The sequence below is a fragment of the Python bivittatus genome, unplaced genomic scaffold, assembly GCF_059951505.1.
Source record: "Python bivittatus isolate LINGU-HERP-01145 unplaced genomic scaffold, Pbiv_v1 ctg000840_np1212, whole genome shotgun sequence".
Classification (NCBI taxonomy): Eukaryota; Metazoa; Chordata; class Lepidosauria; order Squamata; family Pythonidae; genus Python; species Python bivittatus.
Window position 1 is genome coordinate 34,808,713 of NW_028277113.1, and position 27,840 is coordinate 34,836,552.

The 27,840-nt window shown below is 36.8% G+C and overlaps 1 protein-coding gene across 1 annotated transcript in view; it reads left to right on the forward strand.

Annotated features, from left to right (window-relative positions):
- YES1 (YES proto-oncogene 1, Src family tyrosine kinase) overlaps positions 1–27,840 on the forward strand; it is a 58,292-nt gene that overhangs the window by 1,001 nt on the left and 29,451 nt on the right. Inside the window, exons 2-6 of the mRNA XM_007435281.4 lie at positions 16,796–17,068; positions 21,912–22,011; positions 24,653–24,751; positions 27,397–27,500; positions 27,604–27,753. Coding sequence (XP_007435343.1) covers positions 16,804–17,068; positions 21,912–22,011; positions 24,653–24,751; positions 27,397–27,500; positions 27,604–27,753 — 718 coding nt within the window. The 5' untranslated portion in view covers positions 16,796–16,803. The remainder of the gene's footprint in view (positions 1–16,795; positions 17,069–21,911; positions 22,012–24,652; positions 24,752–27,396; positions 27,501–27,603; positions 27,754–27,840) is intronic.

The following is a 27,840-nucleotide window of genomic DNA, read 5'->3' on the forward strand; positions in this document are numbered from 1 at the left end:
TTGAGCCAGGTTTTAAGAATCATTAAATTTTCATATGAAATAAATAAATTAAAAAAACAGTTGCAGCTTCCTTCAAGTCCTGCCTTTTTTCTTCTGTTGTGGTAAAATGGTTTACGGTGTATGATAATACAAGGAAAATAACAAGCTTAGACAACCAGGGAAATATTTTAAACTGGAAAGACAGTATACAATACAACATGTAGAGAATTAATATCTGTGAGTGACCTCCTGAAATTGTAGATTTTGATCAATTTCAATTAATTACAGTCAAAACAATTTGACAAACTTTATACAGTATTTCATTTCAAAAACAGAGATAAATAAGCATTGTCCACTTAGGAAAGTGAATATTTGTCCCATTCCATACACTATGCATATTTAGATTTTAAATGACAGGATTTGGCTTTAGCCTCATTACAGTTAATATATTTATTGTGAATTCATGTACATTTTGTGAGAGAATCCCATTGCATATCTTAAAATGAAAGGGAGAACTTAAATTATTTGTTCCTAATACTTTAAGTCATATTAAATAAGGTGTACTATCTAATAAAACATTGCAAGTTAATTTATTAGCCAAAGTAACTTGGAATGAATTAAGTCAAAACAAGTTAACATAATATTTGAAATTATTCTTTGTAAAGCAGGAGTGAAAATGTTTCATTAATGTGACATAGAACAGACCTAAAATAAATTCAAGGAGAAGAGTTCTTCATGCCATAATAAAACCATCAGTGCTTTAGAAGCTCAGATCTTTTTAGAACATCTGTATTCCTAAGAATGTGGTGGCGCCTTGCTAGAGCGTACCATTTGCATACACATAGTCCGGACCCCTGGATATGTTTCTGCTTAGTGTAGGCAATACTGAAATAGAGGGTCCTTTTCTCTGACTTGCTATAAGGGGATTTCAAATTAAACCCAATTTAAACATTGTAGTTGTGTTAAAATATGGCTTTTAGTTCCACATTTCACATAAGTAATGTGAAAAATTACTACTTAGTATACATTTGCATGTGACTTAAATGTTTCTAAAGCAAAAAAGCCTAATCTGCAAAAATGCAACATTGGATGCCTTTTTAAAAGAGGTATTTATGAAAGAAAATAGTTTGCTAAGATAGTGCTATAAAACATGCAATTTATATAAATACTTTAATGTTTTAAAGCTTTCTAATCGACTGAAAGGGTGTGATATTTTAAATTGGTTAACCACTGTACACTTACACTGTTGACTATAACAATCCTGTGAGGTAAAATATCTAATTTCAAGAACATTTCTTCAGTTAATGTTTAATTAATGCATTGATCTGGACATACAGTACAAGTTATTTACAATTTCAGCCTATTGAAGAACAAGCAAATCTTACACCTAGATTGCTAACAATGATAGCAGCTAACAAACAAGAAGATTTCCACTCATAGCTTGTTTTGTGTTAACGTCGGAATCAGAACTTCTGATTATCCTAACAAGTCAGAATCGTAAGCCAAGAATATGCTTGCTTGTTCTTGCTAACCATAATACTAATTCACTGGAAGATCAAATCCAGACCAATTTTGTTGTATAAATAAAGTATAGGACTGAAATCAAAGAGAACCTACAAAGTATTAAGCCTCTTTGCATTATGTCAGAAGAATTAATTGATTTGAAGGCAGGAGGAATTCCTTTAGCCTCAAACTGGTTCTGTTTGGCGTCAAATTGAATTTCATTAGGTTTCATTGGTTGGGATACTAACCACTTTTTGAGTTCACATGACCTGCTTACCTCCAGTGTGTGTCATGTGAACAAGGCCAGTGTGTTCCCAGTTGTTATGACAAGAAATACCTTGCAATTTTATATCATTGTATTGATAAAAGAATATCATGGGAACAATGGATTTTAAGTGTTCATATCTGATTCTTGCATGACTTCTAAGCTTTTAGACGTTTTGAAAAAAAAATATTTTTTTTTACATTCTATAATGAAATAACACTCTTGAAACAAATCTGAAACAAAACAAGGCAGAAGAAACATACAGTACTTCTTATTAAGTTTGGTAAGCATCCCAGGCTGAGTTACTGCATAAGAATCACTGACACAGCAGAAAAATTTTAATACTATTATAGGTTGGAGAATCTATACTGGCTAAGTGCATATATTTGAAAGGATTTCCATTTATTTTAATGCAACATCTAATAAACTCCCAAACATAAAAATATTAAGCATCAGATCTTATCTTCATTTCTGCCTAAATCCATGCAATTTAACCATTTCCTTATTTAAAAAAACCCTAACTGTAGGGGGTCCTTTTTAATCTGAAAAATATATTGAGTTGACTAAAGTGCTTCAACCTTGTTATGTATCTCTGCAATATGTTGTCTTGGAAACACAGCCCCTACCTACTCTTACTGTATCTGAGAATTTAGATGATGTGATACTTGTACTGATAATTCTAGAAATGCAATGACAATTTTTTTCTGTTATGTTCCAAGCGAGCAACATTTAAAGTAGTTAGCTATTTGAATCATCAGAACTATTCCCACCTGTAATTCACCCTCCATCCCATATTTGCCTTGGAGAATTATATATTCCTTCCTCCTTTGGGAATTCTGAGATAGATTCTAAGATAGGACTGCCACAATTCCTCCTGGAGGTGAATCTGTAATCAGAAGTAGGTATCCTAGAAATATGCCTAATTTGTCAGTGTCGTGATAGTGTCAACAGCCTATCCTGCTGTCAGGCTGCTTTTCAGCTTCTGCTTATTACAATAATAATGTACCTTTTCTAATGGGGGACGGATTTATAAGACGAAATAGAGTGTTTACATATCTGTATACTAGTGACAACTTCTGACATATTCATTTTATAAATAGCTTTTAAATTGTTCCATAATTATGATAGAATCTGCTACATTTTAATAATTTGTATGGCAGGGCTCATTAAAACCAGTTAAGTGTGAAGGGTTTGTTTTTATTTCCTTTTTCATTTTAAGGATCTTAGTTTGGGATAGGAATTGGGCTCAGAGGAGACCATCTTCTTCAACTAATTTTTAAATAGTGAAAGAGCAATTCCTTTTCTCTCAAAAGATACTTTCTGAGAGAAATTAGCTTTAGAGTACATGTGATGGCAGAATTTTTAGGCTTCTCTTTCACCACACTAATCTCCAAATCCAGTCATTGAAACTTCATAACTGTGCACTGTTCTTTGCTGCCAGTATCTAAAGACAATGTAACAGCATATTTTAAGTCCAGAGCCCAAGGCAAGGAAATGGGAGACCCAAAGAATAGAACCTTTCTGAAAAGCTAGAAATCTCCCTGTAAGTATGGATGAGTCTTGTTCTGCATTTCTGTCCATGTTTGGGAGCCCAGCATGTCTCCATGTTTATATGTAGGATTATATGATGTATTCTTTAAAAGACTTGTTTACCTTTTTTTTTTTTTTTAGTACAGAATAAATTGTGTTGTTGTATGACTTACTGAAACCAACTTTAGGAAAAAGAAAGAATATCAACATTTCTTGTCTAAAAATCACCTCAAGAAAATTACTTATTTTTGCATCGTTCCAAAGACAAGCAGAAGAATCATATTCCAAGACCCTTTCTGAACCTGGTGCCCACCGAAGTGCTGTATAGCATCTATTATCTTCTGCCAGCACAAGGTTCAATGCATGTGAAGAGTACCAGATTGTGGATGGTAGTACTTACATTGGTAGATGATGGTTCTTGAAATTTCTGAGGATAGAACTATATCCCCTGAACAATTACTCTCTCCCCAATTAGCAGCTCAAAGCAATAGACTTATAAACTTAATAAGTAGTCCAATATGTCTGCCATATTGCCAGTCACATAGCCCAACATAAAAGCTGTTGTCTGACCAGGTTTTAAGAGGAAAGTATGGCACAAAGCTAGAAGGCAGCATTCAAGATAGATAGGGTCATGGCAACAGTGCTGATCTTCTTAAGTCATAGTATGGGATGTTAATGATACACATACCAGTCAAACATAGATGAAATCCATTGTGTGTAGTGGCAGAAAAGCACCCCATTCAGTATACTGCCTCAATGACACATACATAGTATCCTCCATTGTATATCCTTCCATGGCACATAATGAAATCACCAACTAGGGGCCCCCAGAAATTTTTGCACAGAAAGATTTAAATCCTCTTATACTACTCCATATATGAAATTAAAAGACACATGCTCCTTGGGAGGAAAGCTATGGCAAACCTAGATAGCATATTAAAAAGCAGAGATGTCACCCTGCCGACAAAGATCTGCATAGTCAGAGCTATGGTTTTTCCAGTAGTAATGTATGGCTGTGAGAGCTGGACTGTAAAGAAGGCTGAGCACCGAAGAATTGATGCCTTTGAACTGTGGTGCTGGAGAAGATTCTTAAGAGTCCCCTGGACTGCTAGGAGGTCAAACCAGTCAATCTTAAAGGAAATCAACCCTGATTGCTCATTGGAAGGATTGATAATGAAGCTCAAGCTCAGATACTTTGGTCACCTAATGCAAAGAGAGGACTCTTTGGAAAAGACCCTGATGCTGGGAAGGATTGAAGGCAAAAAGAGAAGAGGACGGCAGAGGATGAGATGGTTAGATAGCATCACTGAAGCAATGAGCATGAAACTGAGCAAACTCAGGGACGCAGTGAAAGACAGGAAGGCCTGGCGCGATATGGTTCATGGGGTCACGAAGAGTCAGACACGACTTAACGACTGAACAACAACAATACTACTCCATTATACTTTTCCAAAGAGTCCTCTCTTTGCATTAGGTGACCAAAGTATCTGAGCTTGAGCTTCATTATCATTCCTTCCAATGAGCAAATGCTCCTATTTGTCATTTTAACCACACAGTGTAAAGGGGGCAGACACCCAAAGAATAGGTAGGCTCCATGGGGAGACTACTTAAGGAGAATAGGAACCTTCTGCCAAGCAGAGAAATTCAGGGACTAAAAGAAGCAATAAAGGAACAACAACTGCACTTCCACAGTAATAACTCCTAATTGCTCATCATATAATTTAGCACACCTAGCCAAGCACAATTATGGCAGAATCAAAAGAGAGGAAGTTGGTAAAAGTCAAACCTGTAGTATGGGGAAGCTCCCTATATTTATATATTCAGCCAAGTAGAAACATCACTGGGCTTTTATTATCCTTCAGATCATTATTGGAAAAAACCACCATTTAATAGCAGGACCATATAAGTTAATTAGGATGCCCTGTCCTATGCAACAGAAAAAGACTTGCATGCAGAAAAATCTTATGCCAATTATGAGATGTGAATCAACCACACAAACTCTTTGAAGGAGATGATGTTCCATAACGAATAGCATGTTTATGGGCTAATAACCTGTTTCGAGTAAAAGTTAATACAGTTCCATTTCTATCTTCTCTGTGACACCTATGTGGTTATTTTATCTCCTTCACCTTAGGTATTTTACTAAGCTGAGAAATCCTGTGGAGGAGTATTAATTAATAGACATTATGCCCCCCAACAACTGACCACTTCATTCACCACCACAATAATAACCATTTTGCTTGTAAAGCCTTCACTCCTTTATTGAATCCTAATCCTAACCCTACCCAAAGGTTACTAATTCAGAGTTCTGATAATAGAAAAGTCAACCAGTACTAAATTTAAGTCATCCAAAACCCAAACAGATTTTATGGAATCTGGCATTAGAGATAAAAAAACGAAAGCAGTATGTTCTGACAGGAAATAGCAGATGAGGTATGGTGCCCCATAGTTCACTTGTTACAGTTATCTCTCATGGAAAATGTAAATTGAAACCCCCCTCAGAGGAGCAATTAAAAATGCTCTGGTTACTACTGCTGGTCATGCTATGGACTCCCTTTGGAATCTGCACGAAAAAAAGATTTGTGGATTTGTACCTTTTGGAAAATAAGTAGTTATGTAGTTAAATAGATGATCTAGAGATCTGTATGTTTATTTGTAAGGACAAGACTAAGAGTGGTTTTGCTTTGGTGTTCTTTTATACCTTACCTCTTATGCAGTCATTGCTACTTTCTCCAAAGGAAGTTGTAGTTTTTGGGTGTATATACAGTGACAATGTTATCAGGTTGTGTCCATGCAAGAGAAATTAGATCATGAGTATTCAGCCAGGTATAGGACAGGTGGACTAGGGTTCTTGGCATTTTCCTTTAACTTCCTGTTCCACATGAACCCCAGTAACATTGCCAAGCAGCCATTCAAATGTTCATCTGGCTCATTTTCACCTCCATATCAGGATAAAGACAAGGTCTCTGTGTATTCAATTCTCCAGCTTTATCAGATGCTGACACCAGCCATTTTTAAAAAATATAATAGTTTAATAAAGCCCACTAACTAATCCACGAATAGTATTCTGTAAAGCCTTCAGCTCCATTTTTGGAGCTCATCCTTTGCAGTCTCTGTATAGAAGCCATGAACATAACTCTTTTTTGAGGGTTCTGCCAATCTAGGATCCCTAACTGACAGATCATTGAGGTACAGTGTGCCCTCTCATATGGGTCAATTTGTTGGGTGAATGTCTCAGAAATTATGAATAAGACATTATTCTGGATCAGGCATAGGATGTACATTCATTAGCTCCTGCTGAAAGGAGATGCTCCATCATGTGCTTATTGTTAAATATGTTGCTCATATGGTTACATAAATGTTTGCCAAGTGTTTCTGTAAAGCAATCCAGTTTATTTGCACCACATAGTCCAAATTTCTTATCAGTTAATAGCAACTTAGTTTTTCCTGAGCTTCAGTTTATTGTCACTACTTTATCTCTCCAATATTCATGATGTCTCTTAATTTGTTGACAAGTCACTGGATGTCAGCAATGTCTAGATTCACTCTAAAGTACTAAACTAGCTAATGATTTTGTGTAAATCTTAAGCAATGTTTTATAATGTGGTAGTCATGTTAGCTGCAGCAAAAATAAAGAAACAAAAACCCACAGAGAGTTTTGGAGCAATTTAAAATTTTACATATTTACTATTATATATGATTTTGTGGTTTTCTGACTCTTTCATCGGGAATAACCTCAATGATAGTATATAGTATCCTTCTCCTCTCACCATCATGTATAAATAGATACTCATCATTCATGGTAATATTCATACATTTAAAGAAACATGTTGCAGTCCACAAAGCTTAGGCCAAAACAGATGTCATCATATTTCATTGTTCTAGAAATGTATCTGTGTTGCAAAACAGCAAATCTAGTCTGCTACAGCAAAACCACAAGACTATTGTTTGGTGTTTAAAGCAGTGCAAGACTATGTTGATTGAACAATGTTGAAGAACCCTATAGAACTTCAAATTAATCATATACGACAAAACAATTTTATATTGCTGTTTTCTTGAATCAGTGTATCAGCAAAAGAGCAACCACCAACCAAGCTTTAATTTGCATAGGGATTGTTAATACAGAAAGATGCTACTTGTTTATTCACTAAATTTATATCCCACTTTTTTAGGAGCTCAAAGCAGTTTATGTAAAACTCGCTTTTCAATTTTTTTATCTCCACAATAATCCTGTGAGCTACATTTGGCTGAGAAAAAGTAACTATAATATCAATATCCGTGGTACTGAAAATTGTTAGGGCAATTAACATAGTTATATTATTCATTATGTATCTGCATTATTAAGTCAGTTTAAGTTCTAAAATCTGATTGGAAGCCACATTAAAACTGGCTTAGTTCAGTGCAGGGGCATGTAATCTGTTGCATCTGACAGGTGTACCTGGCTTTTGAGTAACATGTCAGGGATTACACTCCAGTAACTAATGTTGGCAGGGCCAGGGCAAAAACTAAACTGATTTAATTCAGTGTAAATGTATAATTAAAATGAATTTAATTAAAGCACTTAATAGGGTTATTCCATTGAATAATTTTATGTCACATTATAATATATAATATATAATTTGGCAGCAGTTGTGCATCTCAGCTCTCAATAATTAGTTTAATTCAGGGTTGACTGGAGTGTGGAGTAGCTCCTATTAAACTCTTTACTCAGTAGGGGCAAGCTCCTTTGGACTTAAAGATGGCTTTTACAGAAATGGATCACCCAACTGTCTCTTTCAAGATATTAGACATATTTGCATGGTGTATATGGTGCATAAATGTGGTGAAATAATTTGTTAGCATCATATCATATATCATATCTTGTGTGTGTGTGTACACCCACATACGCACATACACACCCACACACCGCACATACCCACACGCCACACATATTTATTTGTGAGTAGCCCCACTGAACTCTGTGGGATTTATTTCTGAGTTAATACGCATAGTATTGCCCTGTTGCTCAGTAATTGAATCTTTAACCGTCTACAAACAATTTTGTAAAGAGCTCTTTATAATGGATAATGTACAAAATTTGTTTGATTAAAAAAAAAAAGAGGGAAAAGAGTAACTGAAGATATTTGATTAGTGACTACCTTTTTTAACGAAATATGTTTAGGCTACCAAACCATCAGCCTCTCCCAGAAACATTATTTGTATCCTTTTTAGCTAGCTTCATTTAAAGAGAGCCCAAACTGTGTTTTTTAGAAAATCTTGCTGCAACTTCTTTGTGACTGAAGCACATTGTCAGTCAACTCAGTATTCCCCATGCCAGCCAACGGTCCTTAATGGAGTAATTCAGCTCAGTGAATAGTTCTTAGACTTTAAGGAGACAATTGGTTAGCAGAAAGAGTGCCAAATAGATTTAACTTTGCATGAGTGTGAAAGAAGTTGTAAAAAGACACTGTTAATTAGTGTTGGCATAATTCTTGGGTGTTCTAAATTGATAAGTACCCCTATTTAACCAAATATCAATATAATTTCATTACATTATTTTTACATCTTTTAAGATAGCATTTTTTAAAAAGTGTAACTTAATCCACTCTCCTTCAGGAGTGATTTCTGCATTTAAGCCACTACATGCGTCTCACCAATTATCCACATGCAGATATGAATAATGGTACCTGGGATGTGATTAGGCATGGTAGATCAGCTAAACATTGATGCTCTCCTGTCTTGCCTGCCCTCACAAAAAAGCAGTGCTACCTTTTAACAGTATTAAAACAACAGAGCATTCCTAGATTTTTTTCATTACACCAGGCCAAGTGTAGCGGGGAAAAGGTATTTTTTATTACACTGATGTAATTGTCAATGGTTCAGTCTGTAGTCAACCCAGAAGGAAAGGAGGAAAAACACAAACCCAAGTCTGCCTGTAAGTTATGGGAGACAGAGACTTCTATCAAAAGCAAAAAGTATTCAGATGAAAACATTATGTTCTGTTTTGCTTAATATGTATGAAGGGCTTGACATTCTATACTGCCTTTCAGTAGGGGGAGGAAGTGACAGGCCATTAAAGGAAACTTGCCTGTGTTCCTGTACATAACTTACAGTGGTTGTCACTTGCTTTTCATTTACTCTCCTAATGCATGTGAAATAATGAAAAAGGAGGAAAGGTTGGGATGGAGATGTGCAGAGGGGAAGAAGAGAATGAATGGATAGGATAGGAAGTAAGAATGTTATAAATGGAAGCATCCTTTTTTCTTTTCATGTTCCCCATTTTCAAACCATTAACTTTGAAAATTCCCATTGCTTTTATTCTAATAATACTAATCTTTAAAGTTAGTGAGTTCATTGTATTGTTTTCAGAACAGTCATTTTCAAGGACAGCTGTACCAAAGCAAAACAGCTCAATTCATGCAATTTGAGCAAAGATAAGCATTTGTGATTGGAAGTCTTTACACCCAGAATAATTTCCATTCAATTCAGTAGAACTTGCCTCCAAGTGCAGCAGGGTCAGGCCGTGCTTCCATTAACTTTTAGTGAGAGGATTAAGCAAGTGCTTTGTAATAAATCATTGTTAGACTGATGTGAGTTTTTTCACTAACCTGTATCTACTTTCCAAATTGTTACTACGTGCATTTTTAAAATGACCGCTGAAGGTTTTCAAGGAGAACTAATGTCTGTGGATAGAAATCTTTAAACTGTGGACTGGTAAGTCATTCCACTCTACCAAAAGGGTTCAAAACAATTTTACACGCTTTAAAGTATTTTTAAATTATAGTAATAATCCATATTTTTCTCATTCACATTTTTCCTAGTAAATTGTCATGTTTTAAAACAGATATTCTAAAAATAAGTGTGAATAAGTTATTTTTGTATGCCATGTGGTTATGTACCATTTCAATATTTAAAGATATCTTCGTTTTTGTCTTGCTATTGCATCTATTGTCAAATATAGCATTCCATTACAATATGTCAGTTTCTTCCAGAGAAAGAAAAAGAATGTTGTCCAAAAAATATTGAAAGTGTTTAAAGCATTGGAAGAAATAAAACAAAACAGAAAATGGCTAGATGTTCAAACAGAAAAATCAGTGTAGTGTTTTATAAATGTAACTGAAGTGTTTGCTTGTACAGTTTTGATGATGCCATAGATTAAATCCTTCTGCCAAATTCTAAAGTCCCTCAGGCTGACCAATCTTAAGTACAGAACTGTGTTCTATCTGTTGATAATTACATTTATACTGCATAACAACAGACTATTATAAACAGAAGTGGATGTATAAGCTTTATTATAATTGTCATTATAACACAATGTAATGGGTATAATCCTCTTTTCTGACTAAATAAATGTACTTGGATATCATGGATTGCTCATAGTTAAATCAGAAAAATTGAAGGCTTGTGGCTGTTTTTAATGGAGAACAGCCTTTTGGGTGGTCAAGGTAGACAATCTGCTCAGTGGCTGACACTTGATCTAGGCCAGGACTGGGCTATGTGGACAGCTGGACTGTGTAGTGAGTTACCAGTGAAGCAGCAGCAGCTGAAGCCTTACCCATCATTTGTTTCATGGCACACAGTGCTGGGCACCACCACTTGGCTGGGGAAGATTTGGTGGCACTGCACTGTTGATGGCTACAAAGCTCGTTGTGATGCTCAGGTGGTGATGGCAGCAGTGTGTCTCGCTGGGCCTGTTTCTCAATCTCTACCTGAGCAGTGGTGGTGTCAGTGACCCAGCAGACAGTGCTGAGTGGGAGCAGGAGTGAATTGGCTGGAGGGCTGGCTGCATTCAGCAGCTATCATGAGGCCTGCCACGGTGGCAGTGGGCCTCTTCCTTGCACACTAGGCCTAGACTCACTGAGCCTGGAATGTGTGCTGTTGGTGTAAAGGAATTTGGAGATGACTTTGGGAAAGGTATGAAAGAACAATTAAAGAGTGATTTCAGAAACATTAGACAGTACAGAGATTGAAACAAACTTGAGAAAGAAACTCAAAATAACCCTGCCTTGATTTTGTTTAGTATAAGATTGGACAGAGAGAAACTGGGACAGAATTTCAGGGCAGTGGTGAGTGTGTCCTTGAGGGAATAGGTGGTTCCTCTGACTTTAGAGGCAATGATCTGTCCCCTCAAGAAATTATTCCCGAATCCAACAGTGCTGGACAATTTTCACCCAGCCTCCAACTTTCCTTTTTAGGGAAAGTAATTGAGAAGGTGGTTGCTTTGCAGCTCCAGAGGGCTCTGGAGGAAACATTATCTGGACCCTATTACTGAGATGGCATAGATTATATTTGTAGATAGCCTTTGCTGCAATTGGATGGGGGTGGTGCATCTATCCTGACTCTCCTTGATTGCTCAACAGCTTTTTGATACTATCAATCATGGTATCCTTTTTGACTGGCTTCTGAATTAGGTGTGAAGTGGCTCTCCTTCCTATGGGGCTGATTCCAGTCAGTGTGGGTAGGGAGGAAGAGGTCTAGCCATAGATCCCTGCTTCATGGGTCTCAGAGCTCTGCATCCTCTCCTCTCCGGTTTAACATCTACATGAAGCCACTAGGTAAGGTCATCTATCACCACATGGTAAAGAATCATCCATTCACTGTTGATATTCACATATGCACCTCTACCCTGGGCCAGCCAAGTGATGCTGTAAAGAGTCTTTCCCAGAGTCTGGAGGCTGTGGGGGTCTGGATGGGGAAGAACAAACTTTGATTTAATCCAGGCAAGACTGAGTGGTTTAAGGGTCCCTTGATCTGGAGACTTTCCATCTTTATTCTGCATCGGGTTGGACTCCCCAGATAGAACTGGTGTGCAATTTGAGGGTCCTCTTGGACTCTCTGCTCTGCTTAAAAAACAGGTGGCAGCTGTGGCCAAGAGGGACTTTGCACAAATCCATATTGTACACCAATTGTGAATATTCCTAGATCAGAAAGACCTGTTCACAGCCCCTGATCCCTTGGTTACCTCCTGCTTGGACTTTTGCAATATGCCCTATGTGGGCTGCCCTTGAAGACTATCTGGAAGCTACAATTGGTCTAGAATGCAGTAGCGGGTGTAGTTATGAGTACTCTATGGTACACCAATTAACACCATTACTTTGCAAGCTGCACTGGCTCACTGTGGGCTCCTGAGTACAATTCAGGATGCTTGTTACCACTATAAAGCCCTTTGTGGCATAAAGCAAGATAATTTGCAGGATTGCCTATTTCTGATTGTTCCTGCCTGTTCAAGATCCAACAGAGTGGACATGCTTCAAGCCCACTCTATGAATCAGTGTCATCCAGTGAGATGCAGGTGGTGTGTTTTTTTGGTTGCAGCACTTACCCTTTGGAACAGCATATCCCCTGTGGTTTAGTCTCATATTCTGTTGTGGTTTTGTAGGTTTATGATCTTTAGAGGGTTTTTCTATGTTTTTAATGCTATGTTAGCTACCAGAGTCATAATTTATAAGTTGGTGACCGTACAAATTGCATGAATGTATGTACATATGCATATATAAATAAATTGGTCCTATACTTTGGGGGTTTTGAGTGCAATATTTCTTCTACTGAAAACCTTCAGTCTTAGCTAGGATTCTAATGTGATATGTATCCCTTTGCTATCTAAGAAGCATAACAGTATTGAACTTCTGATGTATTCTATATTCAAAAGAAGAATGTGTGGGAGTGAGTTAGAAGCATCCCTTTTTAAGGATTTGCATAGTTCTATTGTGTAGATTGTACAGTGGTACCTCGGGATACGAACTTAATGCGTTCCGTGACTCTGGGAGTATCCCAAGTTGGTCGTAACCCAACGCAAATTTCCCCATAGGGTTCAATGTAAATCCGGTTAATCCGTTCCGCCCTCCGAATTTGGTTGCACCCCGAAGCAAATTTTCCCCTAAGGTTCAATGTAATTACTGTTAATCTGTTCTGGCATCCGCGGACCACGCATCAGGGGCGGGAGAATGGCCAGGCGCCGCGCCACGCAGCGGGAGAACGGCCGGGCACTGCGCCGCGCGGCGGGAGAGTGGCCAGGTGCGGAGCGGCGGGAGAGTGGGCGTGGCAGGGCAGGAGAGTGGCCGGGCGTGGCGGGGCGGGAGAACGGCCGGGCACGGCGGGGCGGGAGAACGGCCAGGCGCAGCACGGCGGGGCGGGAGAACGGCCGGGCGCGGCACGGCGGGGAGGGAGAATGGCCGGGCGCGGCACGGCGGGAAAACGGCTGCGGACCACGTGTCAGGGGTGGAAAAATGGCCGTGGACCACGTGTCAGGGGCGGAAAAATGGCCGCGGACCACATGTCAGGGAGGAAAAATGACCGTACCCCGAGGTGGAGTTCGCACATCAAGGTAAATTTTTGTGGCCGGAGCTGGTCGTAACCCGAAAAGTTCGTTAGTAGAGGCGTTCGTATCCCGAGGTACCACTGTATTTGTTTTTCAAGCAGTGAAAAAAATCTACATTAGTGCTTTACTAATGTAGTTACTAATGTAGTTTTTACTGCTAGCTGCTAGATAAAGATAAGTCTTCTAGGCTATTTTCTTGGAAATACAATGCTTTTTAAAATTTCATGTGTCTTAAAAAAACTTAATCTAAGTTTAATTGACCTGATTATCTATTGGTTGGATGTCAGTGTACATGTTGGCTATAATCCATAAAGATACTTTATAGGAATCTTTTAGGTTTTGTGTTTTATCAGTTCTCCTACAGGCTGATTTTTTAAAATCTTCATATATGTAACATTTTCCCCATTGAAAAAAAACTATTGAATTGGAAGAGCGTACTTCACAAATGCTAATTAAATTGTGAGCGATTGCACTATACACATTATTTAATACCACTATCCATATATGACTATGTTCTTATTCAGCGTATCTAATAGAAACAGAACTTTCAATACCTGAAGGTACGCTCAGCTTAGTTACCATCAGGCATGTCAATTTCAGCATTAGTCTAATTGGCATGTGGCATTGTCAAACCACGTAGTGTTGTTTGGGGAGCAAAAAGAAAAAAAATGAAGTTACTGAAAATAGTCTAATTTTAATTGATTAAAATGAATGTATGAATTTATATTATTCTCGACATTAAATTTAAAAAGGGCTATGAAATATATCACAATCTATGATGGTACTTTTCAGATCTATCAAGTGATGAGAGCTTCAAAAAAATAGCCATTATCATTTTTAAGTTGAGGCTGAAGGGCTTTTAGTAGTTTTAGACCCTAAAATCTCAATTTTTAAAATTATGAAATCCGTCATTATTTTTCCATTAGGCAAAAGAACACCTCTCTCTTTTCCTGAATTACTGTCAAAGGGCTGGAGAGCCCAGCCAAACAGGTTACTTTCAAAACATGGGAAACACATTATACACCTTTGCATACTGACCCCAGTTACAATAGTGATGGTGCATAATTTGATTTTAGCACCCTGGATAGCTGGCCTCCAGTTACCTTAGCAGAAGTGGTCAAAATTATAAAATCATTTAAGACTAGAAAGAACCCCAGGTAGTGATCCTGTCTTGCCTGAAGTGATGAAACTAAACTGCAGCTGGTGAGCAGCCTTGTTAGCATCTCTGTTTACATGTAATGATCAAACAGATACCCACAGTCTGCAGTGATTGGGTAGCAATAATAGTCCATATCTACAAGAAAGACAGTAAGAAAGACCCAGCTAATTATAGACCTATGCTTCTATTAAGTGTTGTAAGTAAATTATAGCCAATGCATCTAAGTAACAAACCTGTGGGTCTGGTTGGAATCAGAACATATTTTAGGGGATGAACAAGCCTGGCTTTAGAGATAAACTGTAGATTATATTTTGGTATTAGGTATTAGTATCAAATATATTAGTTATTAATATATTTTTGGTATTTGCTACCTTGTTTGGAAGTATGTATACAATTTAAATCACCTTTATAAAGTGATTCTTTGACTTTAAATTTGGCTTTGACTTAATAACTAGAAAGATTCTGTGGGATAAGCTCAGAAGTACCAGCATGAATATTCTTTATTTGATTCAGAATTTGTATGCCAGTTCTTCCTTGATAGTAAGATATAACAGCCAAAGCTACTTTCTGATGCAATATACAGAGAGGTGTGCAGCAGGGAAGTATTCTGGTTCCTGCCCTATTTAATTTGTTTATTTATTCTTTGATCAAATCAGTGAACAATTCAGATTGTCATGCCCCACAAATTAACGGCCACAAGACCTCAATACTGCTATACACAATGAGTTCTATAGGTAATATTTTTATAGTTCAGTACTGCAAACAGAATAGACTTGTACTTAACTTCCAAAAATCTAAAGTTATGGACTTTGTCAGAAAGGCCAAAGTACAAAGATGGAATATAGAAAGGAATCCAATTACACAGGTTCATACCTTTAAATTCTTGGGAGTGTTTTCTGTCCCAAGGGAATCTGGAGGGCCCATCATAATCAACATCTTCAATAGCCATCAAGCATTTTTTTTTAACTTAGAAGAAGCCAACTAGTATTGGTTGCCTTGATTTGTTTTTTAAACTAAAACCTTGGCCCAAGTATTGTGCAGAGTCCAGGTGAGTCTCTATGTTGGAAATAATGTTTTTGAAGTGGTCCAGACCAAATTTCTTATACTCTGCACCCAGAGGGGCAGCTAATGCTCTTCTCAGTTTAGAAACAGGAATGCCTAAAATTGAAAGCAAGGTATGGAGGCTGATGTTAAACTACTGACTACAGCTTCAGTTCTTCCCATCAGGTTTACTTCCTGAAATTATGGGTGATGACTTTCCATCAAGCTGGAATAATGTTATAGAATAAAAATGAATGACATATGGATTATAAGCAGGGTTTATAAGATCCTTAGGATATGACCATGCCAAATACACATTTCTGCAAAGATTAAATAATATGGAAATAAACACTTGGCATAGAGGAGCAGGACTTGAGTGGCAAAGCTTCTTTGGGAATCATCCAGCTCTCTCTCCTTATTTTTATTTCCCAAATTAAGGAAATCTTGTTCACTGGGCTAGGATAATATTTGGCCTTTAACATTATAACAGGGAAGATATTCTAAGATCTCTTACGAGAAACTTGTTGGTCCATGCAGAACCCAACATGTGTTATTTTATTCACATCTGTAACACTTATCTTACTCTGCTTCCTCAGTATACTGGAAGAATAGACAACTTTTACATTAACTTCTTTCAGATTTCAAATCCTCTGCAACTTAGATTGTAGCAAGATACTGTGCAGTAGTAGTGAAAATGAGGCACCAACTAATGCAATGTCTTTCTTAAGCTATATCTCAGTTTATTTACTGACCACCTTGATGTTATACAATGTTTTGTTTTATTTTATTATCTTTAGTAGCATTTTATGTTTCTGGCCTTTGGGTGTAATAAAGTACATAATTATGAAATCAATTGAATACAGCTAATTGTAGACAGAAGTCTTTAAAATCTATTTTGTTTTAGAAAGTAAACATGTCTCTGTCTAAAACACGGATCTCCAAATTATTCTCAATATTTAGTGAACAGTTTCAGCAATAATGAAATATTGACATACAATACTATCTTTTGTTTTTTCTACAGAAAAGACCATGGGGTGCATTAAGAGTAAGGAGGATAAAGGTCCTACCATGAAATATAGAACTGAGAATACTCCAGAGACCATTACTTCCCCTGTCAGCCATTATGGATCTGATTCAACCCAAACTAATCAGTCACCTACAGTAAAAGGATCATCGGTGAATTTTAATAGCCATTCCATGACTCCTTTTGGTGGGTCATCTGGTATGACACCTTTTGGAGGAGCATCTTCCTCATTTTCCTCAGTGCCATGTCCATATCCTAGTAGTCTAACAGGTAAGCATAGTCCTAAAATTACTATCAGATAGCAAAAAACTTCAGTAGTATTGAAACAAGAGTTCCATGTGATTTTGCCTAAAATGTGTTATGTGTTAACGGTGTATTTTCTGTCCTGCCAGAAAACTATTGTAAGATTGTACAAAATTCAAGCAATACTGGAAAAGCTTGAGCAGATTTTGCTGCAAACAGATATGAGTGTCCTGTGTCCCAAGCAATATGCAAAAAATCTTTTAAAAATAAATACATTAGAAAATGTGTGCAGGACAATATTCCACACCAGCAGTCCCAGCTGTTGTACTGATGGTTGACTTTTCCTCTTTAGCGTGTTTATCAACTTCCCAGGTTTTATGTAGGACTGACACTGACTAGTTACTTACATGTAACTGAGATTCTTCATGGGATCATCCATGAATTCATATATACAGGTATTACATTGGTGCAAACTTGAAAGCTTTGTAAAACTTAGATTTTTGGCAGAACCCTGGCCTCTGTGAATATCATGCATATCTAGGTGTAGATTCCATTAATCCTAATCCCCACTGAAATGAAGCCTATGATTCCTTTAACCATAAGGAAAAACTAATATCACCTGACTATTTAAAGAACTTCAGTTACAAATAAGTAACTAGTTTTTCATGATGTCCTTTGTGATTCAAACTGATGGATGAGTAGTCACCTTGTCATCTGGAGCAGAGGATGACATTCATACAGTGATATAGAGGAGTAGTGAGTGGATCACTCTACCAAATGTTGCAGCTCTCCAACACCAGAAGTTGAAGGATAGTAATGAATAAATGTGCAATGTCCTGGCAGCTTCTCAACACACCTCTGGCATAGAAGTATTGTGACCAAAGGCTACAGATTTTGCCGCCACTCAGATATACCCAGTGGCTACTGCATTTTTAATCAGTTACCATTACCAGTGTTATGGTAATCAACTTGTTTTCTAGAAGTCCTAAACCTTTGGATGGACTTTGAAAAGCCAAAAACAAGTGCTCGTCCCTTTAAAATGCCTCAGGTCTATGTAAATAAGACTAGTGCCCTCTGTATTTTATTTTACTGTCATGTTTGTATTTTATAATCCAACAAAATAATTTTCAGTAATGTAGATACTGAAATTCATTGGTTTCATCTTAAATTGAAATTTAAAAATCATAAAGATAGTCACCTGAAAAAATATTAACAATAACCTTGAAATTTCCCTAGTTTGAGTTGCATTCTTTCATTTAGTCTGTTGCTAATTCATTTTATAAAAATGCATGTTTAGAATGCATTTTTATGGAAAAATATAGGAATATTAATAGGCTTCACTACTTCTAGACCCTATAACCTATAGAAACCTATAGAATTTAAAAAATATATATATGCATGATTTAAACTTGTTAGTTACTGAAAAAAAATCTGAAAATGAAACATTTTGGTACCTAATAATCATAATTATGTCATAATGAAGCTAACATTCCAGCATGCAGTACTCTAAACTAATCCCAAGCATAGAATAGAATGTAGTGGGCTCAGTTTCTAGACCTCTTCAGACTTGAATTTGTGGACACTTCTTATAACAGCCTGAATATGCATTCGTGTTCAAGGAATTTCCTCATAATTTGAGAAACCTCTATCAACCCCTCATCAATCTTTTTGCCAAACTGCAAAGCCTCCAAAAGCTTTCCTGTGGCAAGCTTCCCAACACCACCACTACTCCACACATACACATTATATTTGGACACTACGTTAGCAGGTTTGGAGTTGTGCTATGGTAGCAGTAACAAAAAGTCATTTTACAGAAATGATCATCTATAATCGACGTAAGTATTTAGGGGAAAAAACTATGCAAATGGTGAATTTTTTTTTCTTTACAAGCCCAGGCACTAAAAAAGTGCTTTAAGTAAAACCCAGGTTAGATATTTAAGTATCTCCATATAATGTCCTGGTCTAACTGCAGCCAAAAAGATTCCTAAATGAAAATGTTTGTAGTACATATTGAATCAGAACCTGGCTTTTCATCAGGCCTTAGGGGCAGAAATGCTGTGAGTTATTCCCTCTTTCAATTAGGGGGCTTAATTGAAGTACACTCCCTCAAGTCCTACTACACTGCCACATTGTGGGCATGAGGGAGTTCCTGGGAGGGGTGAGTGAAGGATGCCATGAATGTACGCCAAGCATATATCGTCCCAGCAGGGTCATCCAAGGCATGAAGATCACCCCAGCTACCCAACTGAAGCAAGCAGGCACCTATATTGGGCAGCAACAATATAGGAAGATGCCTGAGGTAGACAATCACTTTAGTGACAATGGCAAAGGCAATTCATACTGCATTGGAGAAGGCAATGGTAAACCATTCCTGTATTTTACCAAGTAAATCACATGGATGGACAAGATAAAATGATTAATGATTATAGTGCCAGAAGATGGGCCTCTCAGGTCAGATGGCACTCAACATGCTACTGAGGAAAAACTGAGAATCTTTCAGAGTACTAATGGTGTCTAAGATATGCCAAACTAAAGACTTCAGGACATCTAGTTGCTGATGTTCCCATGCTAAAAAGAAAACCTGAAGCTGTAAAGAGAGAACTACATTTCTGCCTAGAATCTTTAGTCTCCTCTAGTGTCCAATTTTTACAATCATAAAATTACTTATCTTTGTTATCTCTTGCAAAAATCAAAACAGATCTATTTCCCATGAGAAGCTGTTTGTTCTTTATAATTAATTCCAAAATCTTACTGTAAAAGATTTACAATATATTCCAAATTTATCTGGACCCTTAGTCTGTTTATAACCTTCTAAGATCAAAATCTTATTTTTGCTGTTTGTTTATAATTCTTAAGCTTATGATTAAAATTTTCTTTCATTCAGGACTGAAGGCAAACTCACCCAGCATTTTCAAATGTCATTCCAAAGGTCTCTAATTGCTTAAAAGTAGTTAATAAGCAATTCTGAACTGATTAGAAAGTGAAGTTAGCAAACTGAGGAGCAGCTGTTCAGAGCACATGTGGGCAATCTCCTGTTCTCTCCTTATCTGGAGAGGTTCCAGGGAACCAGTCTATGCATGGTTGTAGGCTCTGCTTTCGCGGAGACATCTTCAGTCCACCATTCCTACCCTGGAAGCGTTACTTTGTTTTCTTTGGACAATGAAGTTACTGAGTTCATATAATACAAATGTTAGGTATATTTTATAAGTTATTAAAATCCAAGTTTATAAATTAGTTAATTTATACATTTCTAGACTTCCTTTAATTTGAAAAATGCTAACAGAATTATTAGTATAAAATGTGTGTGAGGAACTAATTCATGAGCTTAAGTTCATTTATACATAGTATAGTAATATATCAGCATGTTAATTGAAGCACATAATTCTGGAATTATTTATTGTGTGCAAATAAAACAGTTGAAAGTATACAGTTTCTGACAGTTTGCAATTATATAGTTTCTAACAATTTACAGTATTTTCTTCATGAAAGTATGTCAGTTCAGTTGACAGATTTATTAACAGGGTAATTGTTAGTAATCAATGGACTGGTTAAATCCAGTGGGGACTTCAGGTGGGAAAAAATATTCTGTTTTGGGTCTAGAATCAAACCCATATCACGGCATCTCTGTGTTAGGTTAATACCCCTATTTATATTGTTATGCAAGCCTTTGTATGTGCTGACTTGAATGGTGGATAGCAGCTGCAACAGAAATACTTATTAATGGAAGTTTTGTTAGTAGAAGGAATGCTGCCGACCCCTTCATCCATTCCAAATGCTTCAGGCTAGTTCATCATTCTCCAATTGGCAGTTTATGTTCAGAGCTTCTATTGGCAAAAAACAGAATTAGCATTGCAAAATATATCAAAGTAGATCACTACATTCCTGCAGTTTTGTTGCTATTTTCTCCCAAATGCTTGAAAGGCATTTGAGTATTTGAATATAAATGCTAATCATAAAGCTGGAAACTGCTGATTTTTAATAGAGATTTATTGAATTTTTAGACATAAAATAGTCTGCCAACATATAACTTTGGGCTAACTTTGACAAAAGAATACAGTATACAAACATCAATATTTTTGAAAAAAAGTATTGAAAAAGTGCACATGGAGATAAAATGGGAACCATGGATTTCATACTGGCTTTGGTCTTCCATTCCTAACCTTAACAAGGTAGATTGGCAGAATTTGATGTACTGCAGCAACTTTATTCATGGGCCTTGAAGCGCAGTAGAATTAGGATTCTCAGCCCCGTTGAAGATTGTAACTATGTTTAATAACTGATATATCTTCACTTTAGACCAGTGTTTTTCAAACTTGGCAACTTTAAGATGTATGGACTTCAGCTCCCAGGATGCTGGTTGCAGAATTCTGGGAGTTGGAGTCCACACATCTTAAAGTTACCAAGTTTTAAAAACACTGCTGTAGATCTTTCTGGTCAATATATAGCAGTTGGGAGTGAATAGGATAAGAATGTGAACTCATCCCAATTTCCTATTCGTGTTTTCTACAAACATACAAAGAGAGCTGGTCTCATAACTTTAATGTGAAAAACAACTTTTGTGGCTTGGGGTTCTTTTAACAATGAAAATGTCAAATAAGTTTTTCTTAGTAATATATTTAACTTATTTAATCAAATATATAGATTGCCTCAACTGCCATTGCAGCCCTAAGCTACTATGAAATCAATGAATGAGTTCAGACAATGTTTTTATTTTAAAACTGGAAATATTCCTAATTTTTTAGTAAGAATATTTATCTTCTTCAGCATAAAATTGGTGAAATGCTTTTGTGTACTACATGTGTAATCTGGTTTGCATGTATTTGCCTTGTCTAGGAAAAAGTATTAATGCCATATTTTGGGTTTTCCTAAGGGGGTGTTACTGTTTTTGTGGCCTTGTATGATTATGAAGCAAGAACTACAGATGACCTTTCATTCAAGAAGGGTGAACGCTTTCAGATAATCAATAACACGTAAGTTTTGTTGTCAACTTGTGGACTTAATTGCACGCTATTATCCATTCACATCATTCCACATATGCTAATGAAATGGCTGCTGATAGGGAAAAGCATTCAGTCATAAGCAAGTAAGAGGTGTAGAGAGTAAGGAAGATGACCTTATAAGGATTACTCTCAATAAGAGTAGTTTTAGCCTTCCTGTGGAGTTGATTTTTTGGTCTGGTCTACCTAGTGGGGCTGACATCAGTCTTACAAGCCTGATTGTGTTGTATCTCCTCCTCCTCCTTATAATCAGTGAATTAGGGAAGTATGAGCCGCTGCTGAACATTATGTGGACGTTCTGGACTTTAAAAAGGTTTTACCTTTGTTGCTTTAGCAGCAGAGCTTCCATGTCTCCATCAAAGTCATCTTCCTTACTCTACAAAGCAGATCAGTCTGGAAGGATATAAAGATAAATTGGATTATACCATATGCTTTTAATATAATATTGCTTTTATCTTTACTTCTAAGACAGATGCATACGTGCAACCATAAATGTTCATTTTATATGGCAACTTGCAATAAGGTACTTTCAGAAGTAGATTTAATTAATTAATTAATCCCAATTAATTCTAATTTTAGCAGCAGAGAGATTCCAGTATCTGTTAAAGATGGAACTGTATTCTCTGAATATGATCATTTTTCAGCTCCTGATTGTTATTTTTTTCAGTTATTCTACTGTAAAATGTCCATTGTTTGTTGAAATTAGCAAGTTTTGAGGAAGATTAGAACTTGTGAGAATTTTCTTTTAAATCCCTCCATTTATTCATTGGTCACATGCTTATTAGAGAAAAGACAGACATTTCTTCATACTGCATAGTATTGCCCGAAATTGGAAAAACATTATTTATATATAGTAAGATCTAGCTGGCTTGCCATTTACTAAATGTAAACAGATAGCTAAACTAAGATTATAGTGATGTACAGTACTGTGCAAAAGTTTTAGGCAGGTGTGAAAAAATGCTATAAAGTAAGAATGCTTTCAAAAATATATATTATAATTGTTTATGTTTATCAATTTACAAAATGCAAAGTGAGCGAACAGAAGAAAAATCTAAATCAAGTCAATATTTGGTGTGACTACCCTTTGCTTTCAAAACAGCATCAATTCTTACACTTGCACACTTTGTACACTTGCACAAAGTCAGGGATCTTGTAGGATTACAGTCAGGTGTATGATTAACCAACTATACCAAGCAGGTGCTAATGATCATCAATTTCATATGTTGGTTGAAACACAGTCATTAACTGAAACAGAAACAGCTGTGTAGGAGGCTTAAAACTGGGTGAGGAACAGCCAAACTCTGCTACTAAGGTGAAGTTGTGGAAGACAGTTTCATGTCATAGGTCATACACCATGGCAAGACTGAGCACAGCAACAAGACACAAGATAGTTATACTGCATCAGCAAGGTCTCTCCCAGGAAAGAATTTCAAAGCAGACTGGGGTTTGAGATGTGCCAGTCAAGCTGTTTTGAAGAAGCACAAAGAGGTGGGCAACGTTGAGGACCGTAGATGCAGTGGTTGGCCAAGGAAACTTAATGCAGCAGACGAAAGACACATCATGCTTACTTCTCTTCGACATCGGAAGATGTCCAGCAGTGCCATCAGCACAGAACTGGCAGAAACCAGTGGGACTCAGGTATACCCATCTACTGTCCGGAGAAGTCTGGCCAGAAGTGGTCTTCATGGAAGAATTGCAGCCAAAAAGCCATACCTCTGATGTGGAAACAAGGCAAAGTGACTCAACTATGCATGAAAACATAGGAACTGGGGTGCAGAAAAATGGCAGCAGGTGCTCTGGACTGATGAGTCCAAATTTGAAATATTTGGCTGTAGCAGGAGGCAGTTTGTTCGCCCAAGGGCTGGAGAGCGGTACAGTAATGAGTGTCTGCAGGCAACAGTGAAGCATGGTGGAGGTTCCTTGCAAGTTTGGGGCTGCATTTCTGCAAATGGAGTGGGAGATTTGGTCCAGGATCAATGGTGTCCTCAATGCTGAGAAATACAGGCAGTACTTATCCATCATGCCATACCATCAGAGAGGCGTGTGATTGGCCCCAGATGTATTCTGCAGCAGACAACGACCCCAAACATACAGCCAATGTTATTAAGAACTATCTTCAGTGTCAAGAAGAACAAGGAGTCCTGGAAGTGATGATTTGACCCCCACAGAGTCCTGATCTCAACATCATCAAGTCTGTCTGGGATTACATGAAGAGACAGAAGGATTTGAAGCAGCCTACATCCATAGGAGATCTGTGGTTAGTTTTCCAAGATGCTTGGAACAACCTACCTACCAAGTTCCTTCAAAAACTGTGTGCAAGTATACCTAAAAGAATTGATGCTGTTTTGAAGACAAAGGGTGGTCACACCGAATATTGATTTGATTTGGGTTTTTCTTCTGTTCGCTCACTTTTCATTTTGTAAATTGATAAGCATAAACAATTAGAATATATATTTTTGAAAGCATTCTTACTTTACAGCATTTGTTTACACCTGCCTAAAACTTTTGCACAGTACTGTATTTGTTCATAGTATTTCATAATTGAAAATGATTGTATTGTTGTTCATATATATTCAGTGTAATTACTTTTTTCCCTGTCCTCCCTCCACCCCAGGGAAGGAGACTGGTGGGAAGCAAGATCTATTGCAACAGGAAAAAGTGGCTACATTCCTAGCAATTACGTGGCTCCTGCAGATTCCATTCAGGCAGAAGAGTAAGACCTTATAATGTCCTTAATCATTTTACTTGTAATTTTCCTGTAGAATTCAACAGAATCTAATAAGTCTATTCAGAAGAATTATTACTTATTGCCTCAATTACAGGTAGTCCTCGACTTATGACCATTTGTTTAGGGACTGTTCAAAGCCCTGTAAAAAGTGACTTGTGACCAGTCCTCACAACTGTGGTCACGTGCCACTTTGGGCATTTGGCAACTGGCATGTATTTACGATGGATGCAGCATCCCAGGGTCATGTGATCGCCATCTGTGACCTTCTCAGCCGGCTTCCAACAAGCAAAATCGATGGGAAACTGTATGATTCACTTAACAACCATGTGATTTGCTTAACAACCACTGCAAAAAAGTCATAAAATTGGGTGCAGTCATGTGATGCCTTGCTTAATGAACGTACCACTTAACAATGAATTTTCCAGACCCTATTGTGGTCATAAGTCAAGGACTACCTGTAGAGTACTTACATGAATTAAACAAAATTAATCTCTTAAAATATTAATTTAGGACTGACTTTTTAAAAAATATTTTAGATTATTTTTGAGAATAAATAGTTCAATTTCACATGTGTTTATATGAATTGATGCTGATACCATTATTAGTACATTACAGCCTATTCTGAAGGAACAGTTTTCTGTTGAAAACATTCCAAATCTGTATGGTCTGTGTTCAGAGTCCTGCAGTAGATACAACTGATCTTCTTCAACCGCATTTAAATCTTAAAGCATAACTCTGGGAATAGTTGTGGTGCCAAAGCTCACATGCTGTGCAACAAAAATGCAGATTTTGAAAACTTATATGTTTCCGGCTGCTTAGGGCCATTAGAACCGTTGGAAATGGGAGCTGCTTCCAGTCAGTTAGTTGATTTTGTATGTATGGAGTGACTATTATTATTAGGTGAATGAAACCTGAGGAAGTAGATTAAAAATACTATGTCCATCTTTGCCAATGCTTCAGAATGTCTTCAAAAACTCTGAAAATCATAATGTAGTTATGGAAAAGGAACAGCTCAAGTATTGAACTTATTTGTCCTGTAGAGTCAATCACAAAAATGACTAGGGATTGCTTTCCATTTGTGCTTTCCACCAGTTTTTTTTTTTTTAAATCTTCAGACAAATTCTAACATACAAGGCTGTGTGTGAAAGTAGCTTAAATGAAAGTATATTTTATATACATGCTTAAATGCAGCATACTACTACACACCTATAATATAATGCTGTAATAAAACCTGACAGAAGAATCATCTATAACGTTTGCATTGTTTAGTGGCCTTTTCATATTTAACAATAGCTTCTGGCCTAGTTATTAAGGATAGTGCAGTCATGGATTCAGATGGTTGGTTGCTCCTCCATTAGAATAGTGTTGAAATACTGTTTGCAGATCAAAAAAGTAACTTGTGAATGGAATGGAATAGAATGGAATGGAATCACTATGGCAGATTGTGACATAGTACTAAGTCATTTTACATAGATGCTCTACGTATTTATTTCATCCTATGGTATTTGTTGCTAAAAGTCTTGATGAACAACCTCTAAAGCTTGATGCAGTTTTTGCAAAGATGTAAATATAATCTATGAACATTGATTTAGCATACTGACCAGTTAGTCCTTATGTTGCCACAAGCCCATATGCTTCCTCAAATCTTCTGGCTAGTTTCAGAGCTTAGAAAAACATGGAATTTCTAAGCATATTGATGAAGTTCCCCTGGCCCAGAATTGCTTATAAACTTTGGGAGCTTCTTTCTTCTTTGTTGTCCTGCCTTGCAGGAAAGCCTAAGTGGGAGTATTGTCCTCAAGGGAATGGTTAGAGTTGCCTTTGGAAACCAGATATCACCTATGATACCTTAGAACTTCAGCTCCAATGCATTATTTGCCAATATAACAGGAAGCAAAAGAATATGGGGGAGGGATAAGCTTCTTTTTCCTCTCTTCTTTCCTTTTGTGACTTCCACTTCTGTTTTCTCTACTGAAGAAGAGAAAATCACTAATATCTAGGCCTATCTGAACTTTGTTTACAGCTCCACAAAACAACAAAATAGATTTATATCTTCTCTGTAATTCAGAAACAGGTTCAAATACGCAGCTTTGTTGCTTGCTTATGTGACATTATTATCAGTCAAATGTGATATAGTGCCTCCCTCTGAAACAATGCTTAGCATGTTGGTTAATTTAAAAAAAAATAACAAAACCACATTTAAAGCAGAAAGAATACAGGAACAACAAAATGTCAAACAATCCTTTCTGGTTTCACCTGCAGTTGCTTTAGTCCAACTGACTTGATTCGTTTTTCTTCAAAAGTTAACACCAGTATTCTGGAATATTTACTTTTGAAACTTTTCACATATTTAAAAGCAGTTTGTCACTGGTTCTTGAATGGAAGGAATGAGAAGTTTTTTTTTTTAAATACTAAATTATATCTTGGCCTATAGAAGAATCTGTGTGATCCTTATATCATATCCCATTTAGAAACAGCCTTTGATTTCTCATCCATTTTAAAAGTACAGAATGGAATTATATGGAAAGCCCCTGTTACAATGAATACTCTGCAGTCCTGTCTTTGTATTGCTATGTTAATCAAATATTGCAACTGGATCTTTTCTTGAACATATTTCTCTTTGAACTCTTTAGATGGTATTTTGGTAAAATGGGCAGGAAAGATGCAGAAAGATTACTTTTAAATCCTGGGAACCAGCGTGGTATTTTTTTAGTCCGAGAAAGTGAAACCACAAAAGGTATCTGTCTTTAATTTTATTACTTAATAGGACAAAAAACAACCCTTACTTTGCTTATAAATCTGTTTACAGAAGCAAATATTAAAGTATATATTTTTTCTAGGTGCTTATTCCCTTTCTATACGTGACTGGGATGAGATTAGAGGTGATAATGTGAAGCACTATAAAATTAGAAAACTTGACAATGGTGGATATTATATTACAACAAGAGCACAATTTGAATCTTTACAAAAGCTGGTCAAACACTATACAGGTAGGTTCTAAATTCTACAGCTGATCCGAAAAGTAAGTTATAGTCTGATGAATATATTTCTGAAAACTGCATGCTTCAAAATAAATG